This window comes from Pygoscelis adeliae, unplaced genomic scaffold (assembly GCF_000699105.1).
Source record: "Pygoscelis adeliae isolate BGI_AS28 unplaced genomic scaffold, ASM69910v1 Scaffold420, whole genome shotgun sequence".
Taxonomy (NCBI): Eukaryota; Metazoa; Chordata; class Aves; order Sphenisciformes; family Spheniscidae; genus Pygoscelis; species Pygoscelis adeliae.
Window position 1 is genome coordinate 1,154,690 of NW_008823871.1, and position 22,565 is coordinate 1,177,254.

The 22,565-nt window shown below is 51.1% G+C and overlaps 3 protein-coding genes across 3 annotated transcripts in view; 1 reads left to right on the top strand and 2 right to left on the bottom strand.

Moving 5' to 3' along the window:
• The window catches only part of PSMD13 (proteasome (prosome, macropain) 26S subunit, non-ATPase, 13), a 12,026-nt gene extending 10,955 nt beyond the window's left edge, over positions 1-1,071 (bottom strand). Inside the window, exon 1 of the mRNA XM_009334122.1 lies at positions 995-1,071. Coding sequence (XP_009332397.1) covers positions 995-1,071 — 77 coding nt within the window. The remainder of the gene's footprint in view (positions 1-994) is intronic.
• SIRT3 (sirtuin 3) lies at positions 1,023-6,054 on the top strand. Its single transcript, XM_009333711.1, has 6 exons — positions 1,023-1,221; positions 1,854-2,086; positions 2,248-2,348; positions 2,560-2,721; positions 3,149-3,358; positions 5,126-6,054. Exons 1-6 carry the CDS (start codon positions 1,079-1,081, stop codon positions 5,144-5,146), a joined length of 870 nt encoding a protein of 289 aa, XP_009331986.1. The 5' UTR covers positions 1,023-1,078; the 3' UTR covers positions 5,147-6,054.
• Positions 6,055-8,218: 2,164 nt separating this feature from the next.
• On the bottom strand, positions 8,219-21,369 carry RIC8A (RIC8 guanine nucleotide exchange factor A). Its single transcript, XM_009333722.1, is given in 11 exon segments — positions 8,219-9,466; positions 10,341-10,460; positions 11,484-11,628; positions 12,063-12,207; positions 12,496-12,591; positions 13,262-13,412; positions 14,290-14,384; positions 15,025-15,270; positions 15,272-15,655; positions 17,847-17,894; positions 21,044-21,369. Coding segments are annotated over 11 exon segments (1,635 nt in total). The 5' UTR covers positions 21,128-21,369; the 3' UTR covers positions 8,219-9,345.
• Positions 21,370-22,565: the final 1,196 nt, after the last annotated feature.

The window sequence follows — 22,565 nt, forward strand, 5'->3', positions numbered from 1 at the left end:
TCGCGCGCCCGTCGCCTCACAGCCGGTGCTGGTGCCCGATGCCCGCCAGGCCTCCGCACCGGGATGCCGAGGGGAAGGAACTGGTACTGTTACAATGAAAGCGTGGGATTGAGGACATCACCTCTCCTGTCTAAATAGGCAGATGGGTCCCCATCTCTGTAAGCCAGAGCTGGCCCGGGAGCTCAAAGAGTAGAGAGGTTTACCAGAGAAATATGAGCGTTTGCCAGATTGTGAATTTAGCTCCCCGGGAACCTGGTCTGACAAGGCAGAGCCATGTCCTTGTGAAGACAGCGTCAACCACACTGAGGCCACAGTCGACACTTACAGCTCGGTAATTGCTGTTCGCGGATTGCCAAGATCCAACAGCTCTCCCTTGGCTCTTCGCACTCCCACGCCTTCTCTGGACTGCTCGTTATGTCCTGCAGCAGCAAGCACTAATTGTCTGGGGAGAAGCTGTTCCTTCAGATGGTAGTGAATGATCTCTGCCCCATCTGTACGTAGCGCTGACCTGTGATTCCTTTAGGCATTTACCATTTACACGTGGAGCTCTCTCGAGGCGGAGCCCTTGGGGGAAATAGAGAAATGAAAACGTCCGTGCTAACCTGGGCAGCGTTGTCCCAGGGTCACTGCATCACCCTGTTAGAAACTTCTTGAAACTCAGGACATAGAAAAGAGTCTTCCTTATCCCAAGGGCAGTGTAAATCAACTATGAGACTTGTGAGTCCCAGTGCTACCATTCCCACAGCCCTGTGTCCACCCCCTGTCCAAAAAAAAACCCCTCTCAGGGGTACCAGTGATTTGGTATTTTTAGATCTGCATAAAAAGGGCAACGGAAGGTATCTACTCCTGGGGTATGGATTAGACTAATGGTTAAGCTTTCTCCTTGTTAAGTACTAGCGCACAGTCCTGCTGATTGAAGAGCTTCCTGCAAAATTCTTGGGGTGGTTTTCTCCCCCCGAGCAGTTTTCAGCTGAAGTCGCTGTCAGTACGCTACCTGCTGTGCTTTCTCTCTGTTCCGAGCAGGGTCCGAGGGACCAGGCCCTTCTCTTTGTCTGCTGCTGCCAGAGCCATTTTAGGAATGGGCAGATGGGGAGATGATGGTGGGAAGCAGAAGCTCACCCTGCAGGATGTGGCAGAGCTAATTCGGAAGAAGGAGTGTCGCCGAGTGGTGGTGATGGCTGGCGCTGGGATTAGCACCCCCAGCGGCATCCCAGATTTTAGGTAATGCCTCCATTGTTTCATTTGTCCTTTTTCAGTGCTGGGAGGGCCAAGATCTTCAGCTTAGATAATGCTGGTGCCTGCTACTCCTCTCACCCCTCCATTTTGTTTATCTGTGCCAGGCTAGGCTAGGCACAGGAGTTTCCGTGCCTGCTGATCCTCCTTCTCCAGCCAAAGGCAGGCTGGCATCACCAGTCGGACTTTGGGCCATTCCTTGGCCCAGGTCTTCAGGATGGTTAAGTCACGCCCGTTGCTTGATTCTGTGGCTGCACTCACTGCACCACCTCGGCCACCAGAGAAGGGCCAATGTGGCCGTGGCGCGGGCTTGAGACGCTCCAGCTAGAAGAGAGCATGGTCCTCAGCATACCAGCGTGGCCCTTCCCTTCCTCCAGCTGCAGGCACACCTCTGCAGCCGGGAGAAGGTGGGGTGGCAGTAGAGCAGGGATGTGAGGCAGGTTCTCCTTCTGTGCAGAGGTAGTTTCAGCTGCTCTCTTGACACACGATGGACAGCACAAAGCAGCCAGAGAGAACCCAAGGCCCTGGCTGGCTGCTCTGTCACGTCTTGGTCTGGCTCTGTGGCGGGTGGCAACTCTTCCTGCATTCTGACTACCAGCCCCGCTCTCCTCTCTTTGCAGGTCCCCGGGGAGTGGCCTCTACAGTAACCTTGAGCAGTACAACATCCCTTACCCAGAAGCCATCTTTGAACTGATGTATTTCTTTGTCAACCCTAAGCCCTTTTTCACTTTGGCCAAGGAGCTCTACCCCGGCAACTACAGACCCAACTACGCCCACTATTTCCTGAGACTCCTGCACGACAAAGGGCTCCTCCTGCGCCTCTATACCCAGAATATCGACGGGCTGGAGAGAGGTGAGTTTTCTTTTCCCCATCTCTCAGCAGCAGAGCGCTGGGAAGAGATGACGGTGAGAAGCAGAATAGGAGGCGGGACTGGGGAAATGCCCGGTGAATGTGGAGTTTCTGGTTCAGTCACCTCACGCTGAGCTGGTCCTTTCCCACGCGCTGTGTTCCAGTTGCTGGGATCCCTCCCAATAGACTGGTGGAAGCCCACGGCACCTTTGCCACCGCCACTTGTACGGTCTGTCGAAGGAAGTTCCCAGGAGAGGACTTCAGGGTGAGTGGCCGCAGCTGGGCATCGACACATAAATGAATGCAAGGAGGAGAACCTGTTGCAGGCCTGTTGTTTTGCCCTCAGGGCCAAGAGGTTTTATTGGAGGGGACCAGACGTGGGCTGGATGTTGCCGCGAGGATGTGTTGTGGTTCTGACCCCGCTGTGCAGGTATGCGCTGCCCCGTAACGAGTGGTGTTGGGTGCTCTTGCTTCAGGGGGACGTCATGGCAGACAAGGTCCCTCACTGTCCTGTCTGCACCGGAGTCGTCAAGCCTGACATTGTGTTCTTCGGCGAGGAGCTACCGCAGCGCTTCTTCCTCCACGTGACAGACTTCCCCACGGCAGACCTGCTTTTCGTCATTGGAACGTCCCTGGAGGTCTGGGACTGAGGGAAACCCCCGCTCACAAGGAGAAAAAGGCACATGGAAAACAGGGCCCGAGGGGACTCTGGAGGAGAGAGGGTTTAGAGGAGAAGGCGAGAAACTGGGTTATCGAGGTAAAATTTGAGGTGGCAGGGTAAGAAACAGGATGCATGCACCCTGAGAGACTCTCTGAAAACCTTGTGGGCTCCTGGTAAAGGTGGGCACCTGGAGAGCAAGAGATGAGTTTTGCAGCTACCTGAGGAAAGGCCACTGGATAACTGGTGACATCCGTAACCTGTTCAAAGCTGGGGTAGCTTAGCCCACGGTGGGAGAGCTGTTAAACACAGCGGTTACAAGCTTAGTGTGCAGTGAATTCGTGCCCGCAAGTGCCCCTCAGGGGGGTGACCGTCTCTCTCTGCTCCTTCGGGTTGCCTTCCTTCAGGTGGAGCCCTTTGCCAGCCTGGCAGGAGCTGTTCGCAGCTCCGTTCCCCGAGTCCTGATCAACCGAGATCTCGTAGGACCCTTCGCCTGGCAGCAACGCTACAATGACATAGCCCAGCTGGGGGACGTGATCGGTGGGGTTGAGAAGCTGGTGGAGCTGCTGGACTGGAATGAAGAGATGCAAACACTAATGCAGAAGGAAAAAGCAAAGGTGGGAAGGGGCTCAGAGCCCCGTCTCCCTCCCTCAGCCTCTTTGTTCCTTGTGCTGGAGTTATTCCGGGGGGAGCAGGTTTGTGCTTGCTGGGGTTAGACTTGCACAGCAGACATCGCCGTGCTTGCAGTCTGCATTCAGAGAAAAGGACCACAGGAAAGTGCAAAAAGGTTAAAAAAGGAAAAAAGCAAACCTCAGTGCTATTTCAGAGTGAAGGTGCCACAGAGCAGGGAGCGTGCCGTGTTGCTGAATGTTTCAGTGGTACGGAAGGGGAGGATGCAGATCCGCCAACCTCAGATGAAGTAGGAAGAACACGGAAAAGGCCAGGCTTTGGGTTGAATGAGAATGCTTTAGCGCTTCTTCAGGCAGTGACCCACTCAGTTACTGAAAAGCTTTCTGTTGATTTCATCTATTTTTTTTTTATTTGTTCCCAAACACAACAAAAAAGCCCTATAGATGAAGGTACAGTTTCCTGGAGCTGGAAGTGACCAACCAGAAAATCCCCTCTGTCACCTGTATCATATCAATCCAGTATGATCTTTGTAAGCCAGCAGACGACTCATCTTTGCACTTAAGCAACACAAAACATGGGCATTTTCTTCTTCTGGCAATGCTTCCCTCAGAGGTGTGTGAGGAGACTGGAAGACTCCACTGAGCGTGCAGACACGCGGTGGGGCACGCTCCCGGGTGCTGAAGCTGCTGCTCAGGCGTTGGTTTTTACGCTGCTTGTTCCCTGGCTGAGAGCCTGAGCCTGCGATGCTGTTAATGGCACATTAACACGAGTAGTTGCTGAACTAAAGCGAGGAGCCCAGCCAAGCATCACCTTAGTGGAGCTTTCCTCTTCCTGTACGGTCACTTAATTGCTCTGGTTTCATTTCTAGTGTTTTTTCTAGTCATTGTGAGAAATAAGTAATAGTCGTAACGAAAGGGAGGTTCCAATTGCGCTATGTCCAAGACCGAACGAGGTGCTGCAGCGGCCAGGCACGCGACGAGCAGCAAGCGGCAGGCAGGAGTGAGGGTGCTTGCTCCACCTGACAGCACTGAATCACTAAAGACTTGACTCTTTTCCCCCGCTGATCATTTATTTCCCTGTGCCATTCTTACGTCTGTAATCTTTTGAGATCTTCAGAAGTGAGAAATTGTAGGAGAGCAAGTTCTTAATTACTTTGAGTTTAGTGCTAATGTTAAGTATTACATTACTTTAGACCTGCTGGGAAGATTTTCCCCACATTTGGCATCACTTTTTAAACTTTTTTTTTTTAATTGAAGCAGAAGTTGTAACTTGTGGGCTGGGCCAACTCTTCCGCTTGTGTAAATGGGCGCAGCTCCTTTGTCTGCAGCAGGGCTCTGCCAACTCGCCGTAGTAAGAAGCCAGTTGTATTTTTAACAGATACACTGTCCATACACGATTTCTTCTGACCCAAGAGAAAATCTGGCTTCAGGATTCCAATTTTAACATTCAGGTTGTTCTTACTTTCATCAGCTTATGGGGTAGGAACGAATAGGAATTATTAGTCCTTGGGTCAGGTTTTTGATCTTTCACTACAAGCCATTTTGCATTTGTATGAGATCAAGCAGCCCTTGGTTTAATGCTTGTGCTGCTCTAGATCACTGATGCGTAAAGCTGATGCAAGTGTGGTGAAGCACGAAAAAACCCCTCCTCCTTGCTCTGGGATTTCGGTGCTCGGAAGCATTGCTGGCTGAGCTAACAGGGGCTGGAAGGTTTGAAACACCCTAGCAAGCACTCTGTGGTCTTTCTATTTTTAGCTAGACGCAAAAGACAAATAGGACAGCTGGCTCCCTGCTGCTGGAGAGCGATGTTCACCTTGAAAAGGAGACGTTGTCGTGCCCAGCATGGGCAGAGGAAGACTTCGTGGCAGGGAGCCGTGGAAGAGGCCGTCCGGCTCTGCAGCAGCAAATCCACAGAGGACTGGCACGCTGGGGAGGAGGGGATGCTCGCGGCTCAATCCAGCCAGCCTGGAAGCAGAGCAGAGAGGCCTTCACCGGCGAAGGAAGGGAGGCTGAAGGGAGTGAAGCCCAAATGCCAAGCTGCGAACTGGTTCTGCACGTGAAGGCTTTCCTACCTGAGACTTCAGAACAGTTGATGTAGCCACTGAGCACTGCTCCCTCCTTGTCTTACCTCGTTTCAGGACGCACTAGGAGAGACTTTCCTCTTCCACGGCTCCGGCTGTCACCCCATCAGCACACCATTTGACGACGTCCAGCCATGAGAGCTTCACCAGTAGGCGGCCGGGAGCTCGTGGGCTTGTGCCAGCGTGTCAGACGAGCTGTGCATATGCAGCTTGCTGTTTGGGTCTCCCTCTTTCTGAGCCATCCAACCTCGGAGACCCTCAGAGGGCCTGGTTTTCAAGGATCAGGAGTTGAAAACGCCATGAAGGTCAGGCCTTAAGGCAGGACAGAATCACTTCGTCTGGAGTGAGTTTTCCAGCTCCCCCCACCGGACTGAGCATCTACCAACTCCTTTCACAGCTCCTCCTCAGATACTCTTCTCTTAGTCACGATCTTTCAGCTGCTGCAGACTTGTAGTGTTTATTCTTCAGAGGAAATCTCTGTTAATCAGGGGACAAATGCTGTCATGGGGGGCCTGCCCCCATTCCTATTCAGGAACACCAGCTCAAGCTGCTGGAAGAGCTTTGAACCAGTCTAGTGTTAATTATTTAATAATAAAAAGAGTTCTAATTTTACTGATGTCACCTGAGGGTTTTTCTGTAAACTTCACACCTTCCCTAGTGTTTGAACACATTCTGTCCCCACCACCACCACTCTTTTCACCTGCTTTATTTGTTTTTTTCTTCTTCTTTTCAGGCTTACACAAGTGCCTTTCCTCCCTGCAAACGCTGTCGCAGGGAGAGGCAGTATCAGTCAGAGCACTGCAGTGATGTCCTGCTCCTTCCCAGATGTGCCCTGGCAGACGTACTTTGCGTATCACAGGTGTAGCAGAACCTCTTCCCTGCAACAGGGCATGCATTTCATCCCCCCAGCACCCAAATTTGGCTGTGGGGACTGCAGTCACCCCCAGGTGGCCCTGGCTGACCCATCTGTTTATCACAGCAACTGCTCTAGAGGCAATCCCAGTCAGTACCAGCTCTAAACAAGCACAACAAAATGCAAAGCATTTTGTGCCACCAGGTCGTTACGGTTAATGCTAAACCGCGAAAACCCAAGCGAAGGGAATAAAAGCATTTGAGCACACAGCTGTGTCTTACCCACACAACGCTGGAACACTGTTACTGACCTCTCTGCTGAAAAGCTCTTCCCAGGGCAAAGCTAGAGCCTCAGAACGCTGTCTTATGGCTGTCTGTTTATGTAATTAGAAGTGTTTGGACCTAACACTCATCTGCTGTAAGTCAGACTAGCTCAAGGGACCCCACAGAAGCCTGGCACGTCTGCTGCTAACGCTACAGGAACAGAGGGTTCCGCGCTTGGTGCCCTAGCTGCTTCCTTGAAGGAGGCTTTGAACAAGTTCCACTCAGACGAGCGGACTTGCTTATCCAAATGCACAATTCAAATACATCTGCGCGTTCCTCCCCCCAGCCGGGACCGGCCCAGCAGATGTATCGGAAAGCGCAGCCGCAGGAAAAGCGGAAGGATTGTTCTCTCGCTTGGCAGAGCACCAGAAGCCTCGCGGCACATTGCTTCACACCGAAAATTGTGGTGATGTGTTGCTTTTAAACCGTACCCTGTTTATAAACCCTCGCTCCAGAAGCGCCCTGTGCCAAGTTCCGCCCCTGCACCGGGGCTTTTCAAAGCAGGGCCTGTCAGTTGCAAGCCGGGGTTTTAAGCACGATAGAAAATTAGAATACAACAGTATCAGAAGCACTGCATTAAAAATACACCCCCCATTCTTCCTTCTGCCTGGAAAGCTTCGGAGAGCTTTAACAGCTGGGAAGAGATCAGAGGTCTGCATGTCCACACAGAAGGTCTGTGGTGGGCTTTTTTGTTAGTTAGCTAAAAAAAAAAAAAGAGGAGAGAGATGCAGTTGGCCTAAAAACTCCAGCTACGATACACTGAAGCTATTCTCATGACAGAAGCCTACCTGCGAACCTTAGTGGGTCAGTTTTACATAAATATCATATATCCCTGGGAGAGCCTGGAACTTTAATCACAGCTACTAAAAAAAAAATCTTAATCACTGAAGAACTAAACTAGATGAAGCACACCTTCAGCTTTTCACATCATAGAGACCGTCTTCAGAAAACAAGCACCAACTCCTAAAAATACACAGGCAGGAACACTTGCAAACCCTCTGCTCGCCCCCGCTGTGCATCTGCGGCCTCCCCGGACCCAGACTTCCCGGGTGTCCGACATGGTGCCCCGCTGCGAAGCCTGGCCAGCCTGTCCTGCCTCCCCACCGGAGCCCCAGCCTCGCTGCACTCGCTGCCTTGCGGGGAGTCAGAAACCTCAGCAGACCCACGCAGCCAAACGACCACGGAGGCTGGCTCGCGTCCTGCAAAGGCTGAGCAGCAAATCCCTATTGCACAGGCAGAAGACGGAGCTGGCGTGCGCAATTTTCAACCGTTACGGAGCATTTGTAAAGATGAGCAGTCCTGTAAACAACTGCGCGTCGTGAGGCCCGAGGGGGTTGCGCTAAGATTGTTTTGCAGTCCTCAAGCTTCAGTGCTTACTTTAACTTTGGGACGCTCCGTTCAGTTGTACTTGGTGGTCATGGTGCAGGGAAAGGTTCTGGCTCAGCCCCAGTTTAATGCTGCAATTTTACCCCCCAAATAAAACTGTAAAGTTCAGGGTGATCGGAGTAGAACCACGTGCTAGTCAGAAAAAGCCAAAGATGTTGCCTTACTTGCTCAGAGCCATCACGTTCGATGAATCACTGCCACGCGCCCATTTGTCAGGTTTTCTTTATTCTAGCATCACTTTTGCATTCCTACTTGTGATAGAAGTTTTGGAACTCTGGTACATGAGACAAACTGGAAGATTTTCTTTAAAACATTTTTTTTTTTTAAACAAAAAAAACCAAAAGACAAATCTAAGCCACAGCGAAGGACAGGACCAACCCCAGCCCCTGGGTGCAAACAGCAGTGGACCCGCGGGAAAGCCAAGGCAGACGAGGAGGCAGCAGACAAAGCACAGATTTTGACCTTTCATTTGGAAAGCGTGAAGATGGGGAAAGGCTAATGCCAAAAACTAAACTCTCTGGTAACAGGAACATTGCACAGTGCCAGAGACCGAGTATCAGAGTGTTCCTGGCAGTCACCTGCGCATTTCTCTCCTGCGGCCGATGGGAACGCTGGAAGCTTCACACACCGCTGCTCCCCTCTGCACTCACGCACACACTCCTAAGTCCACACACTCCTGGTTTTGCACAGACACCGTCACGCTCACAGCCATACGTAACGCACACATGTACAGCTACCTGCTGATGAAATGGATGCACTACGCCGAGACACCCCGCAGGCACCGATCCCCGAGAACTGCCACGAATAACCACTCGCACCCCTCTCCTGCAGTCCCACCTTCCCACCCGCGTTCCTGGGAAGCGGCTCCCCCCACGTAGGGCCGGCCACACGTAGCCACGCACAGCGACACGCGTGCTGATGTGCGGCCGCACAAGCGTCAGCAAGTATACAAGATGCTCCGCAGATTATTGAACCCTGATGGTGTGACAGAAAGATCCTCCCCCCAACCCTTCTTCCCAAACATCGCATTTAAAAAAAAAAAAATCCCACTGGAAAGTCCTGGAAGCAATTTAGAGTCTGAAATCCTCAAGGCTGCTGACAGGAGAGACCAAGGTGGAGCCAGGCCATGAAGACCCTCTGGAAGGAGAGGTGGTTATGGAGCTGGGAAGGAGGCAGGTGGTGTTCCTTGTTGTGGACTGAGGGGTCCGGGCTGGATCCAGATCCTACAGGCAGAGTCCTGGCCCAGTACTAGCCTCTGGGTGCAGCACCAGTTCTGGAGGGAGAGCGGAGGGAGGCTCCCCAGCTCTCCGAGGCTGGGGCACACGGTCTGGATCAGTCCAGCCCCAGGTCCGAGTCGGACGACGACCTCTCGTCAGCTATATCATGGATGGCATTCTCCATGGGGGCCAGGTTGCCGCTCGGCGTGATGCCCATGGGCTGGATGACTTGCTCTCTGCAACCAGGGAGGAGATGGGGGGAAAGCAACACAAATTTGCAGCAGACACTGCAGGAACAGACGAGTACTACAGCAGAAACGTGGGGCTTGCGGAAACTGCCCCGAGGCAGCCCAGAACAACCCCAGGCCACCGCCAAGAATCCCTTTTAGAAGTGGGGGATAGTTCTAGCCATAAAACCTCCAGCATGCTGAGGCAATGGCTGGAAGCACAATCCACAAGTGTTGCCATTCTTAGGTTCCCTGGAACAGGCTCACTTTTAGGGTCCTGTTCTGCGTGGTACAGGACTGCCAGAGGAAAACCAGTGCTGGCATCAGGGTTCCTCTCCCTCTAACACACAGTGGAAATACATGCAGTAAACGTGCTGCCCTTTTCCCTCCCACCCTTGGGGGTGGTCTGAACTCAGTTGGCAGACTCCGGGTTCTTCTCTGTGGCACCTATTAGTGACGGATGAAAGATGACTGGAGAAAGCACTCCTGCAGGGAAAGGGCCTTGGTGGCACTGGCTGCCATCTGTCCCCAAAACGCTGCTTCCTACTGAGCAGCCTTGCCAGGACAGCGGCTGCTGCTGCTCCTACTGAGCACCCGGCCAAACCTGGTGAGGCAGCAGGTGCTTGGAAACACAGTACAGGCATGCAGAGGAATTTCGCAGTACGCCATCATGCCAGAGGTGCGTGGGGCTTGCAGTGCCTTCCCCTGCACATAACAGAGCCCAGCTTAAGGAAATATTTCCCCATGTACCTCCCCCGCTCTCTTACATCCCTTCAGTTAGTGGTGGCCTTGGGAATATATTCAAAGAAAGGTCTGTGATAAATGTAAGCCACAGATACGCAGGTGCTAACACAAGACATGAACACACACAATTTTCTAGTACCTGGACAATTTGTCAAACATGTTGACTAACTTCATGGCTTCATATTCCTTCTGCTCTTCAGTCATCCCTTCCATGGGGTTGGGTAGTTTCTCCTCGACGCGTCCCGTCACAGGGTTAATGCTGCAAGAAGAATAGTGAGGCCAGGGCAAAGGAGGGAGGTAAAGCAGAGGAGTGACAAAAGGGCTGTTTAAAAACCTTCTTTGCCTCTACTGAGCACAGGAACACAATGGCAAGGCTGGCTATCACTGCTGCTCGTCTCGTTAGCCCCAACCGCTATCGCAGCGCAACATGGTGCTTCCGACCTCTTTCTGTATGTCCTACGCACAGTCGTCCCCCCTTACAAATCCCTATTATTTCTTTGGTGTGAACAACATCCCCATCCTGCCAATTCCACAGTGCAGTTTTAAACCAGGCGCACAAAGGCAGACGACACTTCTTCCCTCTCCTTAAGTCAGGAGGCAAAAAGCTAACACAGGAAAAAAAAAAACCCAAACCCAACCTGTAGACCACATTGAACAGGATGCTAGAAAGTATGGGACCCACAGCGGAGCACAGTCCTAGGGCTCTCCCTGCGCACCCCCCATCCTCGCGTTACCACCGTCCACTAGCAGGCAAAGAAAAAACAGTTCACTCCAGCAGCACAGGACTCTCGAGATGGAGAGAGTAATGGCACTTCCAAACCTGCTGCAAGAAGGGATCACCCTTATCCCTTACCCCAGCACACAGTAAAAGCCCGCCACTCTACTGACATGTGCGGATGCCAAAAAAAGGTGTAAGATATGGATTAGAGAGATGTACTGCCACGTGCACACCACGAACAGGTCTGGTGCAGAATGGGCTCTGGCTGAAGGAACCCACTCTGCTCTAGAGCCTGTGCCCAGCTGCAAGGACCCAATATATGCACTGGTGACCACCCACGCCATGAGCAGCTCAGCCACAGAGGCATTTCACCCAAGGAACAGGCAGAGAGGGTGGAACAGGACATCAAAGCCAAGGGTGAAACTGCTAAGTAACGCAGAAGGAAATGCGTATGTGAAAGAGCAGGACAAGGGAGATGGCAGGGAGGCAGATGAAGGGACAGAGCAGAAGTGGGAAGGAGGTGTAGGAAGAGGGGTGCTGTAGAGGGGGACCAGACTTCTTTACTTGGGCTTTGCCTCTTTGTACTCCTCAGTGTCTGTGTCTTCGTCTTCTGAGTACTCTCCCTCTTCCCGACCACCAGCCATCAGGCCTCGTGCTGCCAGGAGCCCAGCTGCATTCCCGTAGCCTGTGTACTTCACAAACCGCGACACTGCCGGGAGAAGGGGAGAGAGACCACCCTGTGCTTCCCCTCCTGCCTCTCCAGCCCCGCCTGCTCCTGTGTGCCCCAACGGCAAGATCGGTGCAAGGCCACGGAGACCCAGAAATGCCAACGCTTCTTTGAACTCTGTGACAGGGAGCAAGGCTCCCACACCGTGCACCAGGAAGGCAGGCCAGGTTGTCTGCAGCGTGTTGGGGTGTCCCCTAGCAGAGTTTTTCACTCACCGCTGGCATGAGACAGCAACTCCTTCCCACAGAGCACTTGGATACCCTCCACTTTTCCCTACTCAGTGTATCTGGCCCAAGGGAAGACAGAAGTTCCTGTTGGCTGCAAAGGGTCACCCGTCCCACGCTCTCTGGCTTGCCCAGAGGCCAGGCTCCAGGACTCCCTGTCACCAAAGCCCACGACAAGGCCCTGCAACTCACCGCTCTCCTTGCAGAGCACAAAGAGGAACTCTGCCGCGCAGTGCTTCACGTCGGTGTCGATGTGGGTCATCAAACGCACCAGCTTGTTCCGCAGAGAGTTCCCCACCTCCGGCCGATTCCTCACGTCCCGGAGCGGCGGCAGCACCTACAAGGCCACAGTGAGGGGCGATCAGTGGAGCTGGAACAGCAACGGCAGGTCGGACAGGGGTAAACATACGTGCGTTTTACAAATCAGCTAAAACTAATAAATCCACAGAGCGTGGGAGATGTGGAAAAAACAGTGTGGGTACCAAAGACCTCAAACACCCATGTTTCAGAACCTAGTAGAGAGACAGAGAAGGTCTGTTTGGAGGATGGCAATAATCAGGCGGTTTGCTATTCTCCTCTCTCCTCAGTGCAGCATCATTCAACTTTTGGCTGAACTACAGCGTACCTTCGCCTTCAGGAACTTCCTCGTCTGGCGGTGGACTCGGGCGCTCTCCGTCAGCAGGTTCAGCACGGGGGTCAAGCTCTCCTTCAGCTTGTGTCCCTGCAGAAGCGCCCACAAAGCGAACAACACATTAGTCACACTGAGCTCAGCTCGTCTGGCTTGTGGTGGAGGGACCATCAGGGAAATAGATGGACAACAAAGCTTTCCAGCCTCTGCCACAGGAATTTCAGTGCTTCATCACTCCTCAAGCGGCAAGGGCTTTCCAAACCCTGCCCTGTGGCACGGCAGTGCTAGAAATATTTGTGCAGGGCATCCAGGGTAGAGAAGTGCTGCGGTAAAATTCAGAGGCCCTTTGGAATAACTCCAGAGACAGAAAACCACAGCCAGCTTGAAAATAATGCAAATTCAGGCTTCCAGAAGCTACGCACCAGATCACTACTGAGTGAAACGGAACACCGATGTTTCAATCGGCCAGCTAATCATCTACTGTTCACCCAATCTCACTACCTGCAGTCCATAAAGCAGTGACACAGTCACCTTCCCAGTCCACAGATGTTGTTTTAGTCCTACCAACCATAACAGTTTTTGCCTCTGCTAAAAACTGCCCCTTCTATAAAGGAATATCTCCGAACTAACCGTGCCTTGCTGGTGCTCCTGTGATGTTGGCACCGGGCTTTTCAAGGATGAATACAGGCTGAAGGAAAGGTGCCTTGCAGTGAACTTGTGAAAATGAGCAGTGACGAACTCACACAGCAGCCTCTCAACTTACCCTGTCAAGGCGCCGCTCTAGGAAATCCAGCAGGATGCTGACTGCATCCATGTTGACTCCCATGTACTCAAGCGAGCCTGGCCGGACTTTCGGCGTCAGGAGGACATCCAGACATTTCAGGGGCAGGTTGCCCAAGAGGTTAACCGTATGACTGAACATATAAAAGAGAAGCGAACACAGTCATGGATCTTTGTTCACAGAAGTTCTTCAGCTATCCAGAAATGAAGATTCATTACTAACTTCCAGGAGTGTGAGGACCCCGAGATCTAAGCTGTCTTTGGGCTGCATCCCAAGCTCCTCACACCTCTAAAAGGGAATAAATTAAACTGCTTTTTGGGTAGTTGAACTATTTGCTGGGAGTCCAAAGAGACTTCAGTGGCAACTGAGAAACCATGGATCTTGACACAGAGGCCAAGTAGGACCACTCTGGGTGGTCAAAGGTCTGTCTCTAGGGTCGCCTGCTGCATGACTTATTCTCACCTTGATGGTCAATGCAATGCATTGCTTAGGATTCCCCTGACTATGGTTTTCTTGGGTACAGGATGGTGTCACCTGCTCAAAGCTGACAACCCTGGACCAACAATGCTCAGCAGTGTGACACAGGCAACTTCTCAGCCTGGCTCAAGAGACAGACAGTTAATTAAGGCCAGCCCATGGACTCTTTAATTAAAGTACCAAACATCTGCTCTGGCAAGTTGCCCACTGAAGTGGCTGGCACTGTTGAGGAGGCCTGATGCAGGACATTGAATATGGCCCTTGGGGTCAGGCAGGCCTGGAGAAAACACTTCCTCCTGTAGACCTGGAGGCTGTGGCATTAGCACACACAATTTGACTGTGGGAAGGGCAGGGCTATTTCCGAGTTCTAGCAGCATGAGGAACCTGCAGGCCAAACCAAAGATGCCTGTTTGTCAGCAGCGACTTTAGCAATCACCAAACAAGCAGAGGATGTTAATGCCAAGGTCAGGCAGGACCTGCCTTGAGGAGACCTGTTTCTAGTGAAGATCATGACCTAGTTATCTAACAGAGACCTGTGGAACTCCTCTGTCCGGTCCTCTCCATCAGCAGAGATCATGAGGCAGTGGCGCAGGAGGGCACCCAAGTGCCGGTACAAAGCAGCATCTTCCTGGCCCCAAAACAGAAAATGAAAACCTTGGTCAGGAAAGGGGATCCTCCACATCTCAGAGCCTGCTGCCCCTGCAGCCCACAGCCCCATCCCTCCCCCCAGCAGCCTGATAACTGGCAGCAGGGTGTTTACGTGGAAGTAGCCTCCTGATTCTCCTTTTGAGGTCAACACACAGTCTTCCTGCTGCCCGATACCTTTCCCCTCACTCTACAACACTGAGTCAAGGGCTGGAAGAGGCCCCAGAACAGGCCCATGGATTATCCAGAGATGTTCTCCATCACACCTTCATTTGACCTTGTCCAGAAGGTGAGAGAGTACCAGGCCACACTCAGAAGCAAGTTACGTGGGGGCTCCGCTCTCCCACTTGCACAACAAATCATGTCATTAAGAAGGAAAAATGCCCAACTTTTAAATTTTAATGCTCTAAGAGTCTTACGGGTTAATGATTCATTGGATAGAGGCAGTGCTCTAGAGAGCAAGGTCCAGACACACAAGCTTCTTGCTACCCTTACATGTACCCGGGGGCTGCATGAGGGCCAGTATGTAATACAAGGAAATGCAAGTGGAGGAGAAAACCAGTAGTCAAACCACAGCCCAGAGACACGCAAATGCAGTGGGGTGGGACACCCAAGGAGCTTACCTCATCCACCTCCCTCTTGCTGGAATCAAAGGTGATATTGAAGAGCACTTTCAGGATCTCCATGGCTCGCTCTGTCTCCTGCCGAGGCAAAGGTGGGAGAAGTCCCTCCTCGGTGGCAACTTCGTAGGGGTCCATCCACTTTACAGCAAGGGTCAGCTCCAGGGTATCTGTCATCAGGCTAATGCCCCTGAGCTCTTGGGCTAGCTGCTGCCGAATGTCCACTCTCAGCGCCGGCAGCAGGAACAAAAAAAAGCAGGAACAGGAGACGCAGGTCAAAGAACTTGACCTCATGAGGAAGGCTCCTCTCGTTGTACAGTTTGATGCGCTTGGCCAGGCCCACCACCAGCCGGGCTTCAGCTGTCAGCTCCTGTGCCCTAGGGCTGCTGAAGACAATGTTGCAGAGGCATTTGAGGGATTCGAGGATTACATCCAAGTCTGGGACCTCCCGGATGACCTCCTCCGAGTAATCAATGCCAGCATGCCTGGAGAGGGTCTTCAGGCCTTCCTTGGTGGTGAAAGGGTCAAGGCAGTATTTGTCCCGGGACAGGATGCGGATGCTTTCCAAACACGTGACCTGGCAGGACGGCTGCAGCTCTCTTTCCAGGAACTTGATCAGCAGCTGGGCCATTTTCTGTGCAGTTGGAAACAAGCAATGCCTCATACACTGACACTTCACAGTGCTCCCCCACCACCCTGTAATGCTCTGTCCCGGAAAACGCGAGCGTCATCTAGAGATGGGCCTGCTAATGGCTCTGGTTCAGGTGTGCACTCAGCAGCACTCGGGAAGAGTTTGGCTCTGGCATCTGATCCTGACCCAGTTCGAGCAAGGACAGCCAGCAAGAAACAAAGAACGGCTGGGAGAGGGTATCAGATGTAAGGGGAGAGTATGAACAGGCAACTGCTACTATCGCGTATTTTAGCTTCACCCACAGTTAGGATGGTTCAGGCTAGCAGGGTTTACTTGACAGCTGCATTAAGCTAAGGGAGGGCAGGTCAAAAAAGTCCCTTATGGCTTCACTGAAGAGCAGCAACCAATTCAACAGTTCTCTATTCCCGCCCAGAGCCTTAAGATTAGGGAGGCATCTGCTTTGGGTGCTCCAGAAACAGACCAAAAAGTTTGAGAGGTGCGTCAGAAAACTGCCAAGGGAGGGGAAAAGGACCTAAGCGAGGTGAGAAGAGCACGTGATGCCCTAGGAAAGGAGGTGAAAAGACCTCAGGAGATTCAAATAAGTAGTACCTCCTTAAACCTCAGTGCTGTCTGGAGACCTACTAGCCCAGATCCTCAGGAGGTACAGACTGGCAGAGCTCCATTAACACCAATTCACAACAGCTGAAAATCTAACCACGGAGGATAACAGCATCGTATGCGACAGCAACAGAAGAGTACAAGAGCAAAGGTAGTGCTTCACACAACCAAGCACAGCTTGGTTTGAACCATGTGTAGCAACGCTTCAGATTACACTAGTAATCCACTGCATAGACATTCACACCTTGGTGAGGTAAGATCTCACTAGATCTCTCTAAGATAACACCATATCAGAGCACATGTCTTTCCATGCATATTAGAAGAGCGAAAGAATCCAAGATTGCAAGTTTTGCTAGTGCTCAGTGTCATTGGCTTAACACAGCTTTATCAGTTACACTTCATAATAATAAAAGAGCTGAGGGAAGGAATGAAGAAAAAATGAATTTTAGTTCTTAATGTGAGGCTGGCAGAACTGAACAAGCTTTAGCTCATGAAGTATGCCCCACAATCACACCCTTGAGAAGTGAGAAAGCACAGTCATTCCTCTTCTCCTTCCATACGAGGAGGCAGACACAGGAGTTATAGATACAGTCATAAGTAACCAAAGCCTCTGACTGACTCAGGTTAAAGAGATCTCAGAGCATGTGCCAGGGCTAAACCTTCAGAAGAACTGAGCACCAGGAACTAGACGGCAATGCTCAATTCATATTTCACGACATACACCCCAAAAGTGGAGCACCCCAAGGCTGTGCCTGAATTCATGGCCTGTGTGACTGTCCCAGCTCAAACAGCAAGTCAGTGCAAGGCAAAGAGCTCGGATCTTGTGAGATCCGGTCCTACGCATCAGGCTGTACCTGGAAAAACTTCATGCTAGCATTAGCTGGCAATAGCACAGACAAAAGAGGTCCCCTTCTCCACCCTGGCTGCCTGGTCCACACCTGATGTGCTAACACAGGCATTAGCGCAATCAACCAATGAACTGGACCACAAAACTGATCCAGCAGGAAAATAATCCAGGAAAAAAAAAAAAATAGTCTTATTCTTTAGGCAGATCATCCCACCGACCACGTGCAGCCATGCAAAGGTCTGCCCTGGCACGGAAGAACTGCAAGAGTAGAAACGCACAGGCAGGAGTGCTTCTTTCCACTGAGTGCCAGATCACGCCAGCTTAAAGTATCTGTTAATATACGGCCTTGGTCAAATCCTGCAGCTGGCTCACAGCAAAAACACTTACCCCCTAGAGGCTTGCATGTTGCTATGATCTTTGCCTAGCAGACTCATGCCACAAACAAATGATCACACTTTTTATACACCCGTGGCTGAGACTATATGCATCACGGAACCCAGAGGGCCTGCTAACACTGGAAGAGTGCCGCCCTTTATCCTAAAACATCAACTACTGATGGAAAAACTGGAGGCAGATGCTCTGAGCACACCATTCCCTAATCAAGTTAACAAAAAAAACTACTCATTTCTTTCCCTGTAGGAGCTGCCACCACCAAGCCCTGCTGGACACAAGTATGGAGCAGCAGATTTACCCATCCTACTAAAGGAAGAAACCAAAGAGCATGCCTACCTTCCTCTCTTCCCGCTCCTCATCGTCAAAGGTGAAGCACTGAGATTTCTGTGGGGGCAAAAGAGAAACAATCAAAATAAAGTAATAGGTTAAAAATCCACAAAACGGTTCCCCCCAGGCAGGGAAGGGCCATTCAGCTGGAAAGCAGCAGGCCTAAATGTGTTTGTGCTTGCTGCAAAAGCAAGCACATCTCCTCAAGAGCAGTCCCCACCGGCACAGAGGCAGGGAATCAGCGTGGCAAGGAGTGCCACGGCGCTTAGAGAGGTCTACGGTATTTGTGGGGTTTGTAACAAGCAGCGCGAGCTCCTAAGGAACAAGACAAAAGGAAAACTTTCCTGCCGCTGAGGTTTTTGTTTCAGTCCTGCCTTTTCTTTCCAACGCTGTTCCTACTTAGGCAATTCCAACCATGTGCTTCACAACTAGGGGGAATGAATCTGCTTTGAAAAGCACAGACCTGGTGGCATGGTCCACCTCTGAAGTGCTTTCCTTGAGTGAGATCCCCGCTATTCTGGAGGCCCCTGCTTCTCTTTCATCCTTGAAAAACATTTGTGATGAATATTACCCATTGCCCTCTTCTGCTGGCTCTACAGTGGAGGCTGACTGCCACAGGCCAAAGCTGTGCCCATCTGACGGACGGGCTTATTTTTAAATACTGCAGCAGTAAAGTGGGCATTCACCATAATCCAAATATCCTGTAATAGCCGGTAATTCCTCTGCTCAGTGACACCACCAAGCTGTGCCTATAACATTTTTCCCCTTGATATTTATTGTTCCTTTTCCTGACTGAAGAAAAGTACTGTCTCCTTGTTACTCGCGAACAGATCCTTGTGGTTATTCAGGTCATGTTCTTTAAACACAAGAGACCTGATCTCTACACCTCCCTCCTGTCACTTTCCTTAATAAAAACAGTCCTGCTCTTTGTTCACGGGAAACATTTCTGTGTTTCTCACTATTCTGGCTGCTTCTTCGATGGACAGTCTCCTTTCTGGCTACATCTGCTTTCAATGAACGGGGCAGCACAGGAGACCACAGGCGCCCTGGTGAAAAGCAGCACTTTCCAGTGAATGACGCAACCCTCATTTACACCAAGAGAGCATTTGGTCCAAGCTTTGAGAATGACAATGTTTAAAATTTATAAAACACTAATTATGTATGTAGAGATACACCTAGATCTAGAGAGATATGTGGATATAATTGTATCATAATTCTCCCATCATTTTCTTAGCGCTCACTGTCACCTTTTATTGAGTTACACTGCTCACACTTACGGAGCCGCTCAATAATGGTCGTTAGTCTTACCACGACCAATCATTCTTATACTCTGGACTTGTTCTTCTCTTGAGTGATCACAATTTATGGACATCCCATCTATAGGTCTGAGCAGCTGAGCTTGTCTCCCACTGCATTTATCACCTTAGGAGTTATCCAGTTGTCTAACTCTACCTGATTTCCTGCCCAGCGAAGCCCAAGACTGACTGCACTGAGCTTTTGGAGAGCGCAGGTGTTCCCTGACTCGCTCGCTCTGCAAACGTAGCCTCCCCTGCCGTTCACCGCCTTTTTTATGTGCTGCCAATTCCTGTCCGCTTAGAAGCAGAAGATACAGTTTGCAGATTAACCGTGTCACGGTCACCAGGATCCCAGGGATGGCTTTGGTCTTTCTAGCCTAGAGCAAGCCATGATGGACAAAGCGATGCCGACACGCTGCTTGAGAAACCTCAGGTGCAGAGGCAGGACAGCTGTACTCCCGTAGCGCTCGGCCCGGGGCTGCCCTCTCCTGCTTTAGCACTGTGAGCTGACCCGTGCATAGGCTGTTGCACCACGTTACGAGGAACCGGCGGTTCAGTCCTGGAACCGATGTGCTCTGCAGACAGCCGTGCCGCTTGTTCTCTTCCCATCACATCCTCTTCACAGGCTCCTGTAATCTCATTCGCGTATATTTCTGCCATCCCCGTGGTTTTGCTTTAGCTGTAGTTTATTCCTGGCAATCAAAAATTGACTGCGTATGCAATAGTGAGTCAAAATATATCCCCAGAAAAAGGATACAGTACCATCAATTTTTACAGTAAAAAATGATGCAAGAAAGTTGCTGAGTTTATCTGCAGTTTCATAATCCTCTTTGATTGCTCCATTTCTTCTAGACGGGCTAGCAAAGCCACTGACACTCTCACAAGTTTCCTACGCTTGATACATCGACAAAGGATCCAGCTGGAGGAATTCGACAGAAAATATTGTGGTTTGATGCCTCAAGCTGGTTACACAACAAACTCTTTTTGCAGTCCTAATTTCTCCAGCTTTACACCTGCTGTAGGTGATATTAATCCTGCGGACCGTCTTTAACAGCGACCCGCTCCTTCTTTGCTAATATCTCCCCCGCTTCAAAACTGACTGCTGGAAATAGTTGCACACTCTGCCTCTTGCACACTCGTGCAAAATATTCACAGGTTTTCCCCGCTGGCTTCCCACCTACTCAAGAATGGTGCAGAATGAGTCACGGAGATCTGCAGGGCCAGCCCTACCCTGGTGGAAACCCTCTGAAGGAAATTTCCCTGACAACCGGAGTCTATTTCAAAAGGGATTTACCCTCACAGATAATCTTTTGCCACTTTAATGCTAGGAACGCTTCCATCTCTGCTTCCCAAGCGTTCTTTTTTTGATATTCTATATTTGTTATTTACCTCTTATTGTCAGCTTTCAGATCAGGCACCTGTATCAAATTCCAGCAGCCCGTCCCTGTCCACCTCTAATGACCTTTTACTTGGAAATCACGACAACCGTTTCACCTGCAGCTCCTCCCCAGGCCTCAGTTTTACTACCTCCAAACCTTGCCTTAACATAAAAGCTCCTCCTACTCGGTCTTCACACTGATGTTTATTTCCCTGCCAGGTTTTACTTGGGATCTGGATAATAATAAAAAAAAAAATCCCTTCTACATGCTTTACTTCCAGTATACAAAGGAACCAAGATAAAGAGGGGCTGCTTAGCCGCTTCCTAGCAAAACATCAAGCAATAAGCCATCTGCAAGTAAAAGACGAAGCAGCCTGTAACATTTTCATGGCAGCAACGCGCAGACAGATGCACTCAGAGGAGACAGACTGGGGACAGCCGGATGGCACAGAAATCCCACAACATGGCCAACCTGCTTCCAGGCTTGTAAACAGCAGCAGCTGACATCAGGCAGAGGTTTGACGCTCACTCACCTCCTGGTTGTAGATCTGAAGCACCTTGAGAACTGTGTCTTGCTCCCCACTTTCCACGGTGGCTACCACAGTCCTGAGCTCCATTATCTCAACAGCTCAGCTACAGCAGGAGGTGAAACCGGGAGGAAGGGGAGTGAGGGGCCTTCCAGGGCTCCTGGATAACGGTGATGCAAAAGGACCTCGATACACAGATATCTGAGAGGGAGAGAGAAAGGGGTGGGGAAAGGAAGAAGGGAAAAAAACGAAACACAAAAAAACCCCAAGTGAGATTGCTCACGCTGTTGCATCCATACAAGCAGAGCAGATGGATAACCCAACTAAAACCAGCAGCCAGCTTCCTCTCTCTCCCTCTAATCCTCTTCTTCCTCTCTTTGCTTTTCAATGTTTAATATATGCCCTCCCAGTAAAGCACTCAGGGAAAACCTTCCCCCCGCCCTGCCAGGGGATTAACACAGAGCAGATAACAGCAGCTCCCTGAAATAGCTCTCTGCCTCCTCCTCCCCTGGCTGGCCTGATTTCTGTTACTGCACAGGAGGGGGGGAAAAAAAATAAAAAAAAAATCCAGAAACATTGCTGTGGAGTAAAAAGGGATGGAGAGGAAAGCCAGACAGATAGGAAAGCATCCTCCTGGCTTAAGGCGGAGCTACCTTTTAAGGTGGTGAAAAGAAAGCGATCATTGGGATTTTGTTGCAGTTGCTGAGAGAGGCCGTGCATCAGGTTATGGCAGATACACTGCACATGCAGTAGAAACGCACGTACGGGGATGGCCGGCCTCCACGGCTCAAATCTTCATACCCTTACAGAAGATCATGTGCCTCATGATAATAATGTAAATGAGCAGATGGGCATAAAGACGCAGATGATGACATTATTTTGGACACAAAGCACATGTTTAACAGCTCGTAGAGCCATACAAATCCACAGTGCAGGAAAGTAACTCCTCATGATGGAAAATATAGCAAGTTTGAGTACGTACGCGAGCTCGTACCTTGTTTAGACTCTGTGTAACTATGCACCAGGTTCTGCAATATGGCCAAGCACTGGTCACACCTAACTACAAGAAACCAGGCCGGCCCTGGGAGCCGATTCCGTGCCGAGAGCCTGCAGGGTTTTGGGAGATCACACGGGAGCACCAGGCTACCCCCTCCTGCCCCAACACGGCCGAAGGGAGGTTTTTCGGGACCAAGGGCAAGCCCTGCGTTTTGGAAACTGCGGGAACAGGAGGATGAGCTCAGCCGGGGCAGGCAGCACGGCATCCCCAGCGCCGAGGGGCTGGGGCACCGGACGGACCCCTCTCCGGTTTTTGGGAGGGAACGGCAAGGGCAGATCGCAGCATTTGCCATATTCCCCCCCAGCTCCCTCCTCACACTGTTACCTCCTTCCCCTACTATTTTCCGCACCTCTCAAAACCCCTTCAAGCCCTTTTTTTTTTTTTTTTGGCCCAAAAAAGCCGGGTAAAGTGCTGACGGTACCTGCGGCACGTAATCCCTCGGAGACGGCCGAAGCGGGCCGGGGCCGCGGG